This window comes from Lithobates pipiens, unplaced genomic scaffold (assembly GCF_037356315.1).
Source record: "Lithobates pipiens isolate NorthernLeopardFrog02 unplaced genomic scaffold, aLitPip1_a1.2 Scaffold_19, whole genome shotgun sequence".
NCBI classification, from domain to species: Eukaryota; Metazoa; Chordata; class Amphibia; order Anura; family Ranidae; genus Lithobates; species Lithobates pipiens.
This window is the reverse complement of record NW_027507764.1, coordinates 206,225,543-206,242,036: the sequence shown is the minus strand read 5'-3', so window position 1 is coordinate 206,242,036 and position 16,494 is coordinate 206,225,543. Positions and strand designations below refer to the sequence as shown.

The 16,494-nt window shown below is 45.4% G+C and overlaps 1 protein-coding gene across 1 annotated transcript in view; it reads right to left on the bottom strand.

The window, feature by feature from the left end:
- The window catches only part of SFRP4 (secreted frizzled related protein 4), a 78,062-nt gene that overhangs the window by 53,640 nt on the left and 7,928 nt on the right, over positions 1–16,494 (bottom strand). Inside the window, exon 2 of the mRNA XM_077491648.1 lies at positions 12,293–12,373. Within this exon, the coding sequence (XP_077347774.1) occupies positions 12,293–12,373 (81 nt within the window). The remainder of the gene's footprint in view (positions 1–12,292; positions 12,374–16,494) is intronic.

Here is a 16,494-nt window from a genome sequence, read left to right as displayed (position 1 = left end):
TCAGTGATTCTTCCCGATCTATAGCTTTTAGTTTGCCACCTTTTCCTCTTTGTATAGGCTAAAAAGAGCCTGGGGTACACTGCAGAGATTGTGAAGTAAAATTAGCTCAATTGAGGCCAACAATTATAGCCCCCAGCAATAACCTCAAGTCAGTGGGAACTAGTTTAATATTAAAATTCAACAGCCACAAAGAAGCCAGAGAACCATCTAAAAACTCATTCACACATTGATAACAGGCCATGCAGTCGGGCACGTTGTCCCATAGCCCAAAAAAACGACAAAACGTGCTAAAGGTAATTATCACCACAATGTACGCCACAAAAATTAAAAAAAAGCAGTATATATAAATTAAATATGTGATGAAAACGATAAAAGTGTAATCTGTGCATACATATAAAGAGCAATGTGCAACACAAGTGACCCCCTATAAAGCCCCGTACACGCTATCAGATTTTTCTGCTGAGTTTTTCCTTCAGATTTACCAAAACCCTATAATATGAGGTCAAACCTTAGGAGTTTCAATGTGTATGCAATCAGTCAGGCCCTTGCACTATATGGTTTTGGTAAATCTGAAGGAAAAACTCAGCAGAAAATCTGATAGTGTGTATGGGGCTTTAGAATTTCACATCAACAAAGTTCATTGGAATTGTCTGAAAGCAGATTGAATCCTCTGCAAGCTATTAGCAGCTACTTCCATGCACCATCACCCACTAGGTGAGAGCTCACCAAAGGTTAAGGTAAGGTAGTGCAGTATCATATTATTTGGCACAGTGCATTTTTGAAAAGTAGTGGATGCACTATTTTTTGTGCAGTCTGATGAGATTTGTAGCCATTCAAATAATAGGCTGCAAAATTGCACCACACTGAATTGCACAGAAACTTGGAGCAAGCTCCTTTGAAAACTGATTTACGTGCATTTTGCTTTTCAGATGTGTTAGGCAGGTGGTGAGGAGGCGATATGTTACTTCTTCACCGCCTGGTTTAAACCTACAATGGTTACACTACCAAACTGCAATTGCATGCATTGCACGGCAATTATAGCTTTAACCACTTCAGCCCCGGACCATTTTGCTGGCTTAAGACCAAACCACTTTTTGCGATTCGGCACAGCGTTGATTTAACTGGCAATTGCGCGGTCGTGCGACGTGGCTCCCAAACAAAATTGACGTTCTTTTTTTCTCCACAAATAGAGCTTTCTTTTGGTGGTATTTGATCACCCCTGTGGTTTTTATTTTTTGCGCTATAAACAAAAATAGAGCGACAATTTAAAAAAAAAAACATTATTTTTTACTTTTTGTTATAATAAATATCCCCCAAAAATATATAAAAAAAACATTTTTTTTTTCCCTCAGTTTAGGCCGATACATATTCTTCTACATATTTTTGGTAAGAAAAAAATCACAATAAGCAATTATTGATTGGTTTTTGTGCAAAAGTTATAGCGTTTACAAAATAGGGAATAGTTTTATGGCATTTTTATTCAATATAATTTTTTTTTTTCTAGTAATGCCGGCGATCAGCGATTTTTATTGTGACTGCGACATTATGGCAGACACATCGGACATTTTTGACACATTTTTGGGACCATTGTCATTTATACAGCAATCACTGCTATACAAATGTAGTGATTCCTGTGTAAATGACACTGGCAGTGAAGGGGTTAACCAGTGGGTGGCTGTGTAGGGGTTAAGTGTTCCGAGATCAGCGTCACTTGTTGCTAGGCAGAACTGGGAGATGTATGCCCGCGGCGATCAAGTCCGCGGGACCCGCGACCGGACGCACAGGGGTCCCGACCGGCACGCGACAATCTGCCCATGTGTGTGGGCTCCGGAGGACTTTTTCTTTCCAAACGTCCGGTGGACTTAAGCCCCATACACACTATCAGATTTTCTGATGATTTTTGTCTTCAGAGTTACCAAAACCATGTAGTGCAAGGGCCTGCCTGATTGCATCCAAATTGAAACTCCTAAGGTTTGACCTCATATTATATGGTTTTGGTAAATCTGAAGGAAAAAAATCAGCAGAAAATCTGATAGTGTGTATGGGGCTTTAGAAGTTTTGACTCCCGTCTGTGTGCTAGTCCGCCAGACTTTTGAAATGAACGGACTTGCCCACACATGGAGGAAAGTCCGTTCATTTTGAACGTGACTCCAGGTAGACGGGACTAGCGAAAGAAGTCAATGTTGCCACCTCCATCGACGAGATTGACACCTTGAGAGCCCCGTCGCCTGGTATGGATTTTAAGGGGAACCCCTATGCCAAAAAAATGGTGTGGGGGTCCCCCAAAGTCCATACCAGACCCTTATCCGAGCACACAGGCTGGTCAGGAAAGGGGATGGGGGCGAGCGACCCACCCCTCCTCCCCTGAGCCGTACCAGGCTGCGTGCCCTCAACATGGGGGGTGCTTTGGGGAAGGGGGGGCCAACACCCAAAGCACCTTGTCCCCATGTTGATGAGGACAAGGGCCTCTTCCCGACAACCCTGGCCATTGGTTGTCGGGGTCTGCGGGCGGGGGGTTTATCAGAATCCGGGAGCCCCCTTTAATAAGGGGCCCCCAGATTCCGGCCCCCCACCCTATGTGAATGAGTATGGGGTACAATGTACCCTTACCCATTCACCTGGGGGGAAAAAAGTGTTAATAAAAAAACACAACACAGGTCCCCCCTCACAGGGGTCACCGGGTGATGTCACATGATGACCCTGCCCCCTTATGATGTCACAGTCCCGGCTGGAGCCGCGTTAAAAATTAATGGACTTTTCTCCGTGTGGGGGCAAGTCTGTTCATTTCAAAAGTCCGGCGGACTCCCGCCATAGTAAAGGCAGTTTGTCCGCCGCACCTAGTCCACCAGAAAAGTCCGGTCGTGTGTGGGCAGGTCCGCTCGTTCGGAAAGTCCGGCGGTCCTCCGCTTCAAACCACCGGACTAAGCCCGCCGGATAGTCCGAACAGGAAGCCCAGATGTAATACAAGGCACCTGATTGACTGAAGGAAGAGGTGATCCCATTGGCGCCAAGGAATAAAGGAAGAAAACGCGCACAGAGGAGTTGGCGCACACAGCATCCATTGCGGTGCTACCGTCCCACAGCTCGCCACCCGACCAGCTACCTGACATGCCATCAAAATGGGGTAAGTGCCAGGCAGGCAGTGGGCGGCGGGCACAGTGGCTGCATATTATGGGCACAAAGGCTGTAATTGATGGAGCACAGTTGGCTACATTTACTGTGAGTATAGGGGGTGTGGGGGATGCATGGAGTGTGCTGTGAGTATAGTGGATGTGAGGGATGCATGGAGTGTGCTGTGAGTATAGTGGATGTGAGGGATGCATGGAGTGTGCTGTGAGTATAGTGGGTGTGAGGAATGCATGGAGTGTGCTATGAGTATAGTGGGTGTGAGGAATTCATGGAGTGTGCTGTGAGTATAGTGGGTGTGAGGAATGCATGGAGTGTGCTGTGAGTATAGTGGGTGTGAGGAATGCATGGAGTGTGCTGTGAGTATAGTGGTGTGATGGATGCATGGAGTGTGCTGTGAGTATAGTGGTGTGAGGGATGCATGGAGTGTGCTGTGAGTATAGTGGGTGTGAGGAATGCATGGAGTTTGCAGTGAGTATAGTGGGTGTAAGGAATGCATGGAGTGTGCAGTGAGTATAGTGGGTGTGAGGAATGCATGGAGTGTGCTTTGAGTACAGGGGGTGTGAGGCATGCATGAAGTGTGCTGTGAGTATAGGGGGTGTGAGGAATGCATGGAGTGTGCTGTGAGTATAGGGGGTGTGAGGAATGCATGAAGCGTCTCTATTTTACATTTTATCTATATCATTTTCTGCATCAACCACTAGTTGCCAACTGTCCCGAATTTCCCGGGACATTCCCGGGATTAGGGCATTTGTCCCGATTTAATTTTGTCCCGGGAAATTCGGTTTGTCTCCGTTTTTTGCCGCCGGCCGCTAGAGGTCCACGGCAGACATTGTCTCCGCATTGTCTCTCGCATTTAAAAAAAGACCAGAAGCCGGTCTTCAATAGAGATGCTGCGGCGCCGCCCACCCCCGCTGCCAGTGTCTGTGAAGTGCAGTGGATGGCGCCGCAGTTCAAAGTCTTTCCGCGCGGCAACGACGGCGTGCCGCATCTGCAGGATGTGTCGGGGGCCAGTCTGGATGTCGGGGGCCAGTCTGTGTATGTCGAGGGCCAGTGAGTCTGGATGTCGGGGGCCAGTCAGAGTCTGGATGTGGGGGGGGGGCTAGTATGGATGTGGGGGGGCCAGTGAGTCTGGATGTCGGGGGCCAGTGAGTCTGGATGTCAGGGGGGCCAGTGAGTCTGGATGTCAGGGGGGCCAGTGAGTCTGGATGTCAGGGGGGCCAGCCTGTAGATGTCAAGGGGGCCAGTCTGGTTGTCGGGGGCCAGTCAGAGTCTGGATGTGGGGGCCAGTCTGTGGATGTGGGGGCCAGTCTGTGGATGTCAGAGGGGCCAGTCTGGATGTCGGGGGCCAGTCAGAGTCTGGATGTGGGGGGGCTATTATGGATGTGGGGGGCTAGTCTGGAGGTCAGAGGGTGCAGTCTGGATGTCAGAGGGGGCAGTCTGGATGTCAGAGGGGCACCAGATGTTAGGAGGACTGATGGGGACACCAGATGTAAGGAGGGGCTCCGCTGATGGACACAGATGTGAGGAAGGTACCTCTGATGGGGCACCTGATGTAAGGAGGGACTCTGCTGGGGGCACCTGATGGCATCTGGTGGCAGGCAACGTGGCTAGTGACGCGCTCATGGCTCCCACTGATTCTGCCTTATGGTGAGTTGAATGATTTCATTTCCTATTACAATGTAATAATAATAGAAATAATGCGCTTCAATCATCCTGCCACCATAACAATCATGGCGCCGGGATGATTGAAGCGCTAACACCAGGTATTTGGAGTATCTTTATCTGCTGATTGTCAAACTCTGGAAAACACATTGTGCTATTGTGGTGTAAGATTGGGGGGCTGCTTTCCCTCTCCATCCCGCATTCATCTCAGACTCTAACCACACCCATTTGAGCCACGCCCCCCACGCAAGCCACGCCCACTATTTTACGTAAACCGCGCCACATTTTCACCCTTTTCTATGCCACACCTATAACCGCGTTTCCCATCCCCTATTTATAATACAAATCCGCCTACTGCCAAAAGAGTGTCCCGATTTTTTATTTATTTTTACAATGTTGCCAACTATGCAAGCATCCTAATTCCTCCTCCTCACCACAGCCTGCCTGCATAACCGGAAACCCCCTCCCCCCCCTTCTGTCAGATGAGGAAGCACTGCAGACTCAGCCAGCCCTCTGCCTACAGCAGCTCTGCTCCCTCCCCTGCGGTCTACCAAGGAAACAGCCAGCAGCGGAGCTGTCATCATACCCTGCTTGCTTCTGGGCTCTCACTTTCTCTGCTCCACCTCTTATTTCTTCTTTCTTCCTTCTATCTCACGCCAGATGCAGCGGCACCATGTGACACAGGGGCTTTTAAAAGGTAGCACCTCTGCATAGCATTCTGAATCAATCCACCCCCCCCCCCCAGACGGTTTCTTGTCGAATACTGTCCCCCATCGGATAGTGTCCGCACTATACTGCGCTTGCTCAGTACAAAGGAGACGCCAAAAGTCTCCGAAGGTGAAGAGATGATCGTCAGCTCTACATGGCGCCTGCACACTGTGTCCAGGTTCAAGCCCCACTATCCAAGTGGAAATAGAGTTAGAATAAAAATATGCTGGGCACGGCCTCGCTGGCGAGCACAGCGAGGGGCCCTGTTTCAAAGTGGTGACTATTAAGTGCACAGGCGTCCTGTACAGCTGATGGTCAGCTGTTCAACTTCTGAGACTTTTTTTGGCGTCTCCTTGTCCTCCGTACTGCGCAAGCGCTGCGCCTGCACAGTATGGGGCAGACACTATCTGATGGGGGACCTTTCTCGACAGAACATCTGGACTAATTAAACATCAGCGGCTTATGCGACTGTATCCCTCCTCTTCAAAAAGAGTCCCCAGCCAAGTAGCAGACATGATTCCCAGGAGGTACAATATTATTTTTTCTAAAAATTCGAATTTTATGCCAATACCTCAGTGGAATTTTTGGGGGTGCTATGAGGTTGCTTGAAGATTTTTTTTGGGGGGGTTTCAGCACACCCAAGCACCCACCTGGTGCCGACCCTAGTAGACAATGTATATGTTCCAAATAACAAACAATGTACCTCTCAAGACAATTACTAAAGATACTGAATAGATTTTATAGCTTCTATTTCAACCCTCAAAAATAATTATTCAAGCTTCCTTTGATATCAAATATACTGATTTACACTGCCATCTGTTTACGCTCCTATCAGTTTCTCTGTAAAGATCCAGCTTTTCATAGGTCTGTACTAAAATTTCAGTTTCTCTTCAGGAATATTAATAATCTACTGTGGGCTCAGTGCAAAACCCTGGTACACTTTCAAATGCCCTCAACTAGCAAAAATGTAAAAAACACTCAGGCTGATTTACTAAAGAAGCTGAAAATATGTGTAATGGTCAGGTAAGTCAGTGCATGTCAATGTGCGTCAGGTAGGTCAGTGGGCGTCAGGTAGGTCAGTGTAATGGTCAGGTAGGTCAGTGTAATGGTCAGGTAGGTCAGTGTATGTCAGGTAGGTCAGTATCTATCAGGTGGGTCAGGTAGGTCAGTGTGGGTCAGTGTGTGCGTCAGGTAGGTCAGTGTGGGTCAGTGTAATGGTCAGTGTGCAGGGCCACCATCAGGGGGGTACAGGCAGTACCAATGTAAGGGGCTGAAGCTGTGTAATATTTCTGATGGCTGCCCTGTAGGTGTGTGTCAGGTAGGTCATTATAATTTTCAGTGTGTCAGGTAGGTCAGTGTGGGTCAGGTAGGTTGATTTGGTAAGTCAGGCAGCAACAAGCAAGTGAGCTTCCCCCCGCCACACAACACCCCAAGAGCCAGGCTCCGTCTGGCCTTTTTCACCCTGGGTAGCACTGATGGGCACTGATAGGCAGCACTGATGGGCTGCACTGATGGGCACTGAATAGGCAGCACTGATGAGGCAGCACTAACACTGATAGGCGGCACTGATGAGCTGCACTGATGGGCACTAATAGGTGACACTGGCACTGACAGGTGGCAAAGATGAACTGGACTGATAGGTGACACTGGTACTGACAGGTGGCACTGATGAGCTGCACTGATAGGTGATACTGGCATTGATAGGTGACACTGGTACAGACAGGTAGCACTGATGAGCTACACTGATAGGTGATACTGGCATTGATAGGTGACACTGGTACAGACAGGTAGCACTGATGAGCTGCACTGATAGGTGACATTGGCACTGATAGGTGGTACTGATGAGCTGCACTGATATGTGGCACTGATAAGTGACACTTGCACTGGTAGGTGGCACTGGCAATGATGAGCTGCACTAAGGAGCACTGGTATTGATAGAACTAGGAGGCACTGACAGCCACCCGCCTGCCCTCCCTCTCAAACAGTTAACCCACTTCAGCCAGAGCCAGTACACTGAGCTACACTTATCTTCCCGACTTCCCCATGCAGAGGCAGAGCTTACTTGTTCTTGTGCTTATACAGCAATTCCTCCTTCTTGCTTGCAGCGGCGCCAGCGCCGCCCACACTCCTTTTCCACCAGCCTCTCAGGCCAGCCTCTGGGTGACGTCATGCTGCCCCGGACGTCAAGGGTCGGAGTGCGCTCAGCCTGAGCGCACTAGTGCAGAGGCTATGCAGTGCAGCATTCTTTGTAGCAATGTATGTAGCGGCCCCCGCCACAGGCCGGCTCACTGTCTTGGGCCTATAATTCAGCTGTCTGGTGAGAGTGCAAGGCAATGTAGCGACTAGCTACATGTATGTAGAATCTATAATCCGGCACTGGGAAGAATAGCCACTCACTGTGTCATATGGTAATTGATGCATCTAAGCTGCTGCTTTTTACAGCGACCTGAAACAAATCTTTACAACTATACCCTCTTGCTCTCCTTGTAGTTTGAGTCTGGTTGGAAATGATTGCTCTGCAGGGTGGCATAGGCCAGTTTTCTTTCAATAAAATGGGTTTCTTCGATTAAGTAGGCTACTTCCATTCTGCACTTCAGCGAATGCACAAAGTGAAAATCTATGGCAAACTGCTTTCCAAATACTATTCAGACTAAAGGTGACCTTGATTCCACATTCAGTTTTTTCATCTCTTACCCAGTATTTTTCTTGATCCTTCCACTGTGTAAAATGTACTCTCAACCTTTCTTTCTCACAGTTGTATCCTCGCTCCTTAAACTCTTTTCCTTCAACCCCCCCCCCTCAACCCCATATAAATAACCTTTACTTCTGTCCTCTTTTATTATTGTACCCATCAACTCCTGATAATTCAAAACCCACATACTAATAAAACCCCAAGGACATTGGGGCATGTTCCTTCATAGAAATTGCACTCCAATATTACATCCCTCAATCTTCTGTTTCATATCAAGTTCTGGAGATATATCCCCAAATCCAGGGCCTCCATCATTTAACTGTGGCCAACACACCCATCACCCCAAACCCTCTGGCAGTAGTCGCAATCCATACAATTTTGTTTCTATTTCTCTTTTTCCTAAAACCAGCCTTTTCTTCTCACACACCATTTAAAATGCCTGCTCATTCTGTAATAAATGTACTTCTCCCCATGACCTTTTTATCACTACCTTTTATCACTTAATTTACTTGCTGTTACTGAAACCTGACTTTAAGAAACTGTCTCTGCTTCTCCTATTCCCTCTCCCACGGTGGTCTTCTCTGGACTCTCCCAAAACTAGTGGGGAGAAGGGAGGTGGAGTTGAAATCCTTCTATCCCCAGAAATGACTTTTCAGGTTCTTCACTCACCTCCCTCTCTGTTCCTCTCCTCATTTGAGGTACACTGTATTCATGCTAGGGTACTAGGTGTAATCATGGACTCTAAACTCTCCTTTTGGCCCCACGTCCAATCACTTTCCAAATCAACCTCTGCCACATCTCCAATATACACCCTTGCTTAACCAATGACGCCACAATGTTTCTAATTAACTCCCTGGTTATCTCTCGCCTTCATTACTGCAACGCTCTCCTCATTGGATTACCTTTACATAGGCTATCCAGCTATTCTTAATGAGGTGGTAGGTCAGTCAGTTGAAGACCAGGTGTTCAAGGAGGTAAAAGGGAAGCAAAGAGATGGGTCATAGGTTGTTAGGAATGGTGGGATCCAAGGAGGACTTTTTTAGGCATGGGAGTGACTAGTGCATGTTTTAGAGAGTTAAGGAAGTGGGCTTGTCTCCCGAAATGCGTCAGTTTTCCAACTAAAGATATTGAGTATCCACCATACTGGAGTTGTGTTTTGATGGGCTTATATTTCTTCTCTTGTTTGTGTGTTCTGGAATTTCCCTGCTCAAGGAGAGCAGCATCGTCTGAAATATTGCCACACTATTGGATGTGAGAACAAGTGAGCGCTGAGGTTTGACTATGGTATATGTTAGATTGAGTTTAAATCTGTTTGGTGGCTGAAATAAAATATTCTCAGTTCTTAGTAAAATCATGCTCATATATCAAAGCCATTAGCTCTCCTTGTAAGCCCTGGTGTCATACCAAAGTTCCAAGGGATAATGGGATTGATTTATTAAAGGAAAATAGACTGTTTACATTGCATGGTAAGTTGTACCAGGGCTTGAATGGGGGGGAAGCTCTGCTGATTTCCATCATCCAATTGTGTGTAAGCAAAAATGCTATTTTCTTTTCCTTGCACATGATTGGATATTCTTTGAAAAATGAACTTCATTTAATTCACTGAGCTCTGTGGACATTCCTTTGCAAAGTAAACAGCCTATTTTCCTTATTAAATCAATCCTAATGTATCAACTGTCAGTTATGGGCGGCACAGTGGTGTAGTGGTTAGCACTCTCACCTAGCAGTAAGAAGGGTCGCTGGTTCAAATCCCAACCACAACACTACCTGCCTGGAGTTTGCATGTTCTCCCTGTGCCTGCGTGGGTTTCCTCCGGGTACTCCAGTTTCCTCCCACAATCCAAAGACATGCAGGTAGGTTAATTGCTTCTGTCCAAAATTGGCCCTAGTATATGAATGGGGACCTTGGATTGTGGGCAACTTGAGGGTAGGGACCAATGTGAGTGTGCAATGTACAGGGATGGGGTCTATTGTAGACACTCACTCAGGTTGAACTGGATGGACTGGTGTCTTTATTCAACCTTAGAAACTATGAAGTTCTGCAAAACACATTTCAAAATGACACAATGATTCTGTTTGGTGTTCTAGGCTTTACATTTTTTCCCATAGAGCATTTTTCTTTGGAACAATCCTCCAAAGATATACAGTTATCCATTATTAAGCTATCAACCATATTTTCCCAATCTGTCTGTCTATCTATCTCCTCTTCTGTCTGTCTTAAGACCCCTTCCACACTGCACCACCCATGGCGTTGGCGGTAAAACACTGCTATTTTTAGCGGCGTTTTACCATCAGATTTGCAGCACATTTCAGCCGCTAGTGGGGTGCTTTTAACCCCCGCTAGTGAACCCCCCGAGAAAGGGCTAAAACTGCCCGCAATGTGCCGCAATAGCAGAGTTTTTCTGGCGGTATAGCCACGCTGCCCCATTGATTTAAACACACCGCTCCAAAGAACCTGCTGACAGGACTTTTCCTGATGTCCTGCCAGCGCACCGCTCCAGTGTGAAAGACCTCGAGCTTTCACACTGGAGACAATGGTGCAGCTGTTTGAGGGCGGATTGTAGGCACTATTTTTAACGCTATAGCACCTGCAAAATGCCCTCGGTGTGAAAGAGGTCTAAGGCAATCCCTGAAAACTCATCTCTTCAGGGAAGACTACTTCACCTCTGCCAAAGAACTGAACTTTTACTCTCTCCATCAGCTCATCCCTCACAGTTATTGCCTTTGTATCACTTGCCCCTTCCCTTTGGATTGTAAGCTCTCCTGAGCAGGGCCCTCCTAACCCTCTTGCATCAAATTAAATTGTAACTGTACTGTTTCCCCTTATTTTGTAAAGCAATGTGTAGACTGAGGGCACTATATAAATCCTGTATAATAATAATAATAATAGTATTAGGTATACAAAAAAGGTTTAAACACATTTTAACATTTTGCTTTTCCATCAGATCAGGGTTCTTCTTTAACCACTTTAACCCCGGAAGATTTTACCTCTTTCCTGACCAGAGCACTTTTTGCGATTCGCCACTGCATCGGTTTAACTGACAATAGCGCGGTCGTGCGACGTTGCACCCAAACAAAATTGACATTTTTTTCCCCCACAAATAGAGCTTTCTTTTGGTGGTATTTGATCACCTCTGCGTTTTTAATTTTTTGCGCTATAAACAAAAAAACGACAATTTTGAAAAAAACGCATTATTTTTAACTTTTTACTATAATAAATAACCCCCAAAAATGTAAAAAAAATATTTTTTTCCTCAGTTTAGGCCGATGTGTATTCTTCTACATATTTTTGGTAAAAAAAGAATATAAAAAAATTGCAATAAGTGTATATATTGATTGGTTTGCGCAAAAGTTATAGCGTCTACAAAATAGGGTATCATTTTGTGGCATTTTTATTGTTCATTTTTTTTTTACTAGTAATGGCGGCGATCTGCGATTTTTATCAGGACTGCAACATTATGACAGACACGTCGGACAATTTTGACACATTTTTGGGACCATTGGCAAATGCCAATGGTCCCAATAATGCGATCAGTGCTATAAAAATGCATTGATTACTGTAAAAATGTCAATGGCAGGGAAGGGGTTAACACTAGGGGCCGATCAAGGGGTTAATTGTGTTCCCTAGTGTGTGTTCTAACTGAAGGGGGGAGTGGACTGTGTTGAGGAAGAGATAGATCGCTGTTCATACCTTGGATGAACAGACAATCTGTCTCTTCTTCCCTCAGAGAACTGGAAACTGTGTGTTACTGTTTACACACACAGATCCCGATTCTCTGTGTGCCCTGAGCGATCGCACTGGCTCTGTGGGTGCGCCGCGCGCCCCCTAGTGGACAAAAAGGGAAGCAACTTAAAATGACTGTGATTTGCACAGCTGAGCCATGTTGATGTTGCCGCAGTACAACTTAGGCGGCTGGTCGGCAAGCAGTTAAAGCAACAAAATAGTGATTTACTATCAATACATTTTCTGCAGAGTAAGGTGACTGGTACATGATGAAAGATATAAACTGGTTTGTGTTAGGCATGTTTGACAGGTTTGCATATGGTACAAATTACAATAACTAGTATTGTTTGAGTTATCACAAGAAAATATAGACTTTACCCATATTTAAACTTTTGCAGTGAATCATTCTTGGTCTTACTGGGACTATGACATCTTGTGTAAACTCCATCCACTTTATATCTAAAAAGAACAAGACATTAGTTGCCAATGAAAATAACTGCACTATGCCAAACACACCAGGAGTAATTTGAGTCTTTAAATACACCTCTTGAACTGGACAAGACGATTTCTCCACATCTGTAATATAAATACTTTTAGAAGTCTAAAATAAATCTTTCATAGGAACTTGTGTTTTTGATGGCTGCATTACATTATTGTTTTAATAACACTTTTATTTTAATAAAGTTGCATAACTATATAAATGAACCTATTACATGGTGTGTTCTTAGTTGGTCTATAGGCTGTCCAAACTAAACATAAAAAGTCATGGTCCAAACCCTTTCCTTTTAAACTTGTCCAGTTATTTAAACAGGTGCTAAAGTCATTTCCTCTCATTATCACACACTTGCAACTTCACAAAAGTTGCCGTTCTATATTTTGCAACAGTGAACTTATAAGGATAAAAGTTTCTGATGAATTTGACTTCGCTTTTTATTTTAAGAAAGAACTACTTATATTAAAGGGCTAATTACTAAATGATGTAACATTTACACGAGACCAAATGTTTCCTTTACTGATGCATTTTTTTCTTATTGCTATGAAGAAAAAGTGGAACAGTTGTCCTTAGCAACTAATCAGGACTCTTCTTAAAAATGAAACAATCTCTTTGCTGTGGGTAACAGTTCTGCTTTTGCACCTGTTTAAAAAAATCAGCCCTGGTCCTCTCTGGTAAACAGACTGTACACTGTGAAGCAGGAAAGCAAGACATTCATCTAAAAATATATATTTTACTGCATACCATAGCTGCCAAGCAAAAAAGAAAATGTGGACTTTTTTTGAACATTCATAACATATACTACATAATGTTGTGTAGAGAATTGCAGACAATCATTATTACCTTGAAGCAATAACAAGTGGAACAAAAGCATGCCTCAATGATCACAAGCCCTGGACCAGGATAATAAAAGAAAATAACTAATTAAAGGGTCTATGAGTTCACTGTCAGAAAAGTAGTGTTTAACACTTCCATGAATGAAGATTGTGAAACCGAGATGATTAGACCAAATTAAGCAGCTTCAATATGTGTCAGTAACATGAGAAAAAAAAACAACGACTAATGTATCAGTAAATCTAAGAACTAGGAACACATACAGATACACCCTGAAATTAGTGTGTCAGTAACATGAGAAAAAACTCATTGACTAATGTATCAGTAAATCTAAAAACTAGGAACACACACACAGATGCACATTCCTAATTCTATGCTGCATGGCTAATTAATGTTCTCCTAGGTCTTAAAAAGGTGTAACAATTTCACAGTGGGGTGATGTTTTATGATGGCTGCCATTGCTGATCTCCATCTGAACCTGTCATGGTGACCAATTGGCTTTAATACTTTCACCAATTCGAAACAGATATACAGGTTAGGATCTGCATACTTGTTCTGGGTTTGTGATTTAGAGTATTTCTACCTTGTATCAGAATGACTGCCAGGAAACTTGTATTTTCATAAGGAGGTCAGTAATGCTAACCTATGTATATATTTTTTATGGTGCGATTCCTCTAAACATAACTATCAATCTGGTTAAAAATAATAGGGTGATGCGTGTAAACTTTGGCGACTGCCATTGCTGATCTCCATCCGAACCTGTCATGGTGACTAATTGGCTGTAATATTTTCACCAACTTGGAAAAAATATACAGGTTAGGATCTGCATACTTGTTCTGGGTTTCTGATTTAGAGTATTACTACTCTGTATCAGAATGACTGCCAGGTAACTTGAATATTCATAAGGTGGTCAGCAATGGTAACCTACAGTTAGTAAATCTCTTATGGTGGGGTTTCTTTTAAACATAGCTATCAGTCTGGTTAAAAAAAATGGGGTAATGTTATGCAAAAACTTTGGCGGCTGCCATCGCTGATCTGAATTCAAACCTGTCATGGTCAGTGGCGACTGGTGAAGTTTTAGGATGGGGGGGCGCCAGACCCTGCCCCTCCTTTTTGACCCCTCACACTTCTCATAAGCCCCACCTCTTACAGATCCACCCACTCCATTCCCTGTATTCCACTTGCTTTCACCCATAGTGTCAGGAGTATACAACTCAGCATCACAGGACAGAGTATACAGCCCCAGCATCACAGGACAAAATATACAGCTCAGCATCACAGGACAGAGTATACAGACCCAGCATCACAGGACAGAGAATACAGCCCCAGCATCCCAGAACAGAGTATACAGCCCCAGCATCCCAGGACAGAGTATACAACCCCAGCATCCCAGGACAGAGTATACAGCCCCAGCATCCCAGGACAGAGAATACAGCCCCAGCATCCCAGAACAGAGTATACAGCCCCAGCATCCCAGGACAGAGTATACAACCCCAGTATCCCAGGACAGAGTATACAGCCCCAGCATCCCAGGACAGAGTATACAACCCCAGTATCCCAGGACAGAGTATACAGCCCCAGCATCCCAGGACAGAGTATACAACCCCAGTATCCCAGGACAGAGTATACAGCCCCAGCATCCCAGGACAGAGTATACAGCCCCATAATCCCAGGACATAGTATACAGCTCAGCTTCACAGGACAGAGTACATGCCTCTCAACTTTAGAACTTGAGAATGAGGACACTTGAGGTTGATGTGGTGTGGCCAGACTCTTAACCGTGGAATGGGCTTAAAGATCATGGTTAAACAAAATCAATCCCTCTTACCACCAACCCTCTCCCCATCCTTACACAGGACCCCTTCATCAACACTACCCCCCATTGTACACAGGACCCCCTCCTTCATACTAACCCCATCATTAAACACAGAGGTTATTTGTTTAGGGTGGAGAGGCGGGAAGGGGGGTTATTGTTTAGGGTAGAGAAGAGGGAGGGGGTTATTGTTTAGGGTGGAGAGGCAGGGAGGAGGTTATTGTTTAGGGTGGAGAGGAAGAGAGGGGGGTTATTGTTTAGGGTGGAGAGGGGGTTATTTTTTAGGGTGGAGAGGTGGGGAGGAGGTTATTGTTTAGGGTAGAGAGGTGGGGGGGTTATTGTTTAGGGTCGAGAGGCAGGGAGGAGGTTATTGTTTATGGTGGAGAGATGGGGAGGAGGGTTATTGTTTAGGGTGGGGAGGGAGTTATTGTTTAGGGTGGGGAGGGAGTTATTATTTAGGGTGGAGAGGCAGGGAGGAGGTTATTGTTTGGGGTGGAGATGTGGGAAGGAGGTTATTGTTTCAGGTGTAGAGGTGGGGAGGAGGTTGTTGTTTAGAGTGGAGAGGTGGGGAGGAGATTATTGTTTAGGGTGGGGTGGAGGTTATTGTTTAGGGTGGAGAGGTGGGGAGGAGGTTATTGTTTTGGGTGTAGAGATGGGGAGGAGGTTATTGTTTAGGGTGGGGAGGAGGTTATTGTTTAGGGTGGAGAGGTGGGGAGGAGATTATTGTTTAGGGTGGGGAGGAGGTTATTTTTTAGGGTGGAGAGGTGGGGAGGAGGTTATTGTTTGGGGTGGAGACATGGGGAGGAGGATATTGTTTCGGGTGGAGAGGTGGGTTATTGTTTAGGGTGGTGACATGGGGAGGAGGTTATTTTTTAGGGTGAAGAGGTGGGGAGGAGGTTATTGTTTAGGGTGGAGAGGTAGCGAGGAGGTTAGTGTTTGGGGTGGAGATGTGGGGAGGAGGTTATTGTTTCAGGTGTAGAGGTGGGGAGAAGGTTATTTAGCGTGGAGAGGTGGGGAGGAGGTTATTGTTTCGGGTGGAGAGGTGGGTTATTGTTTAGGGTGGTGACATGGGGAGGAGGTTATTGTTTAGGGTGAAGAGGTGGGGAGGAGGTTATTGTTTAGGGTGGAGAGGTAGCGAGGAGGTTATTGTTTGGGGTGGAGATGTGGGGAGGAGGTTATTGTTTCAGGTGTAGAGGTGGGGAGAAGGTTATTTAGCGTGGAGAGGTGGGGGAGGAGGTTATTTTTTTAGGGTGAAGAGGTGGGGAGGAGGTTATTGTTTAGGGTGGAGAGGGGAGAGTGGGGTTATTGTTTAGGGTGGAGAGGAGGTTATTGTTTAGGTTAGAGAGGTGGGGAGCAGGTTATTGTTTTGGGTGCAGAGATGGAGAGGAGGTTATTGTTTAGGGTGGAGAGGGGTTGCATTTTCATAAGGACCAATTGTAA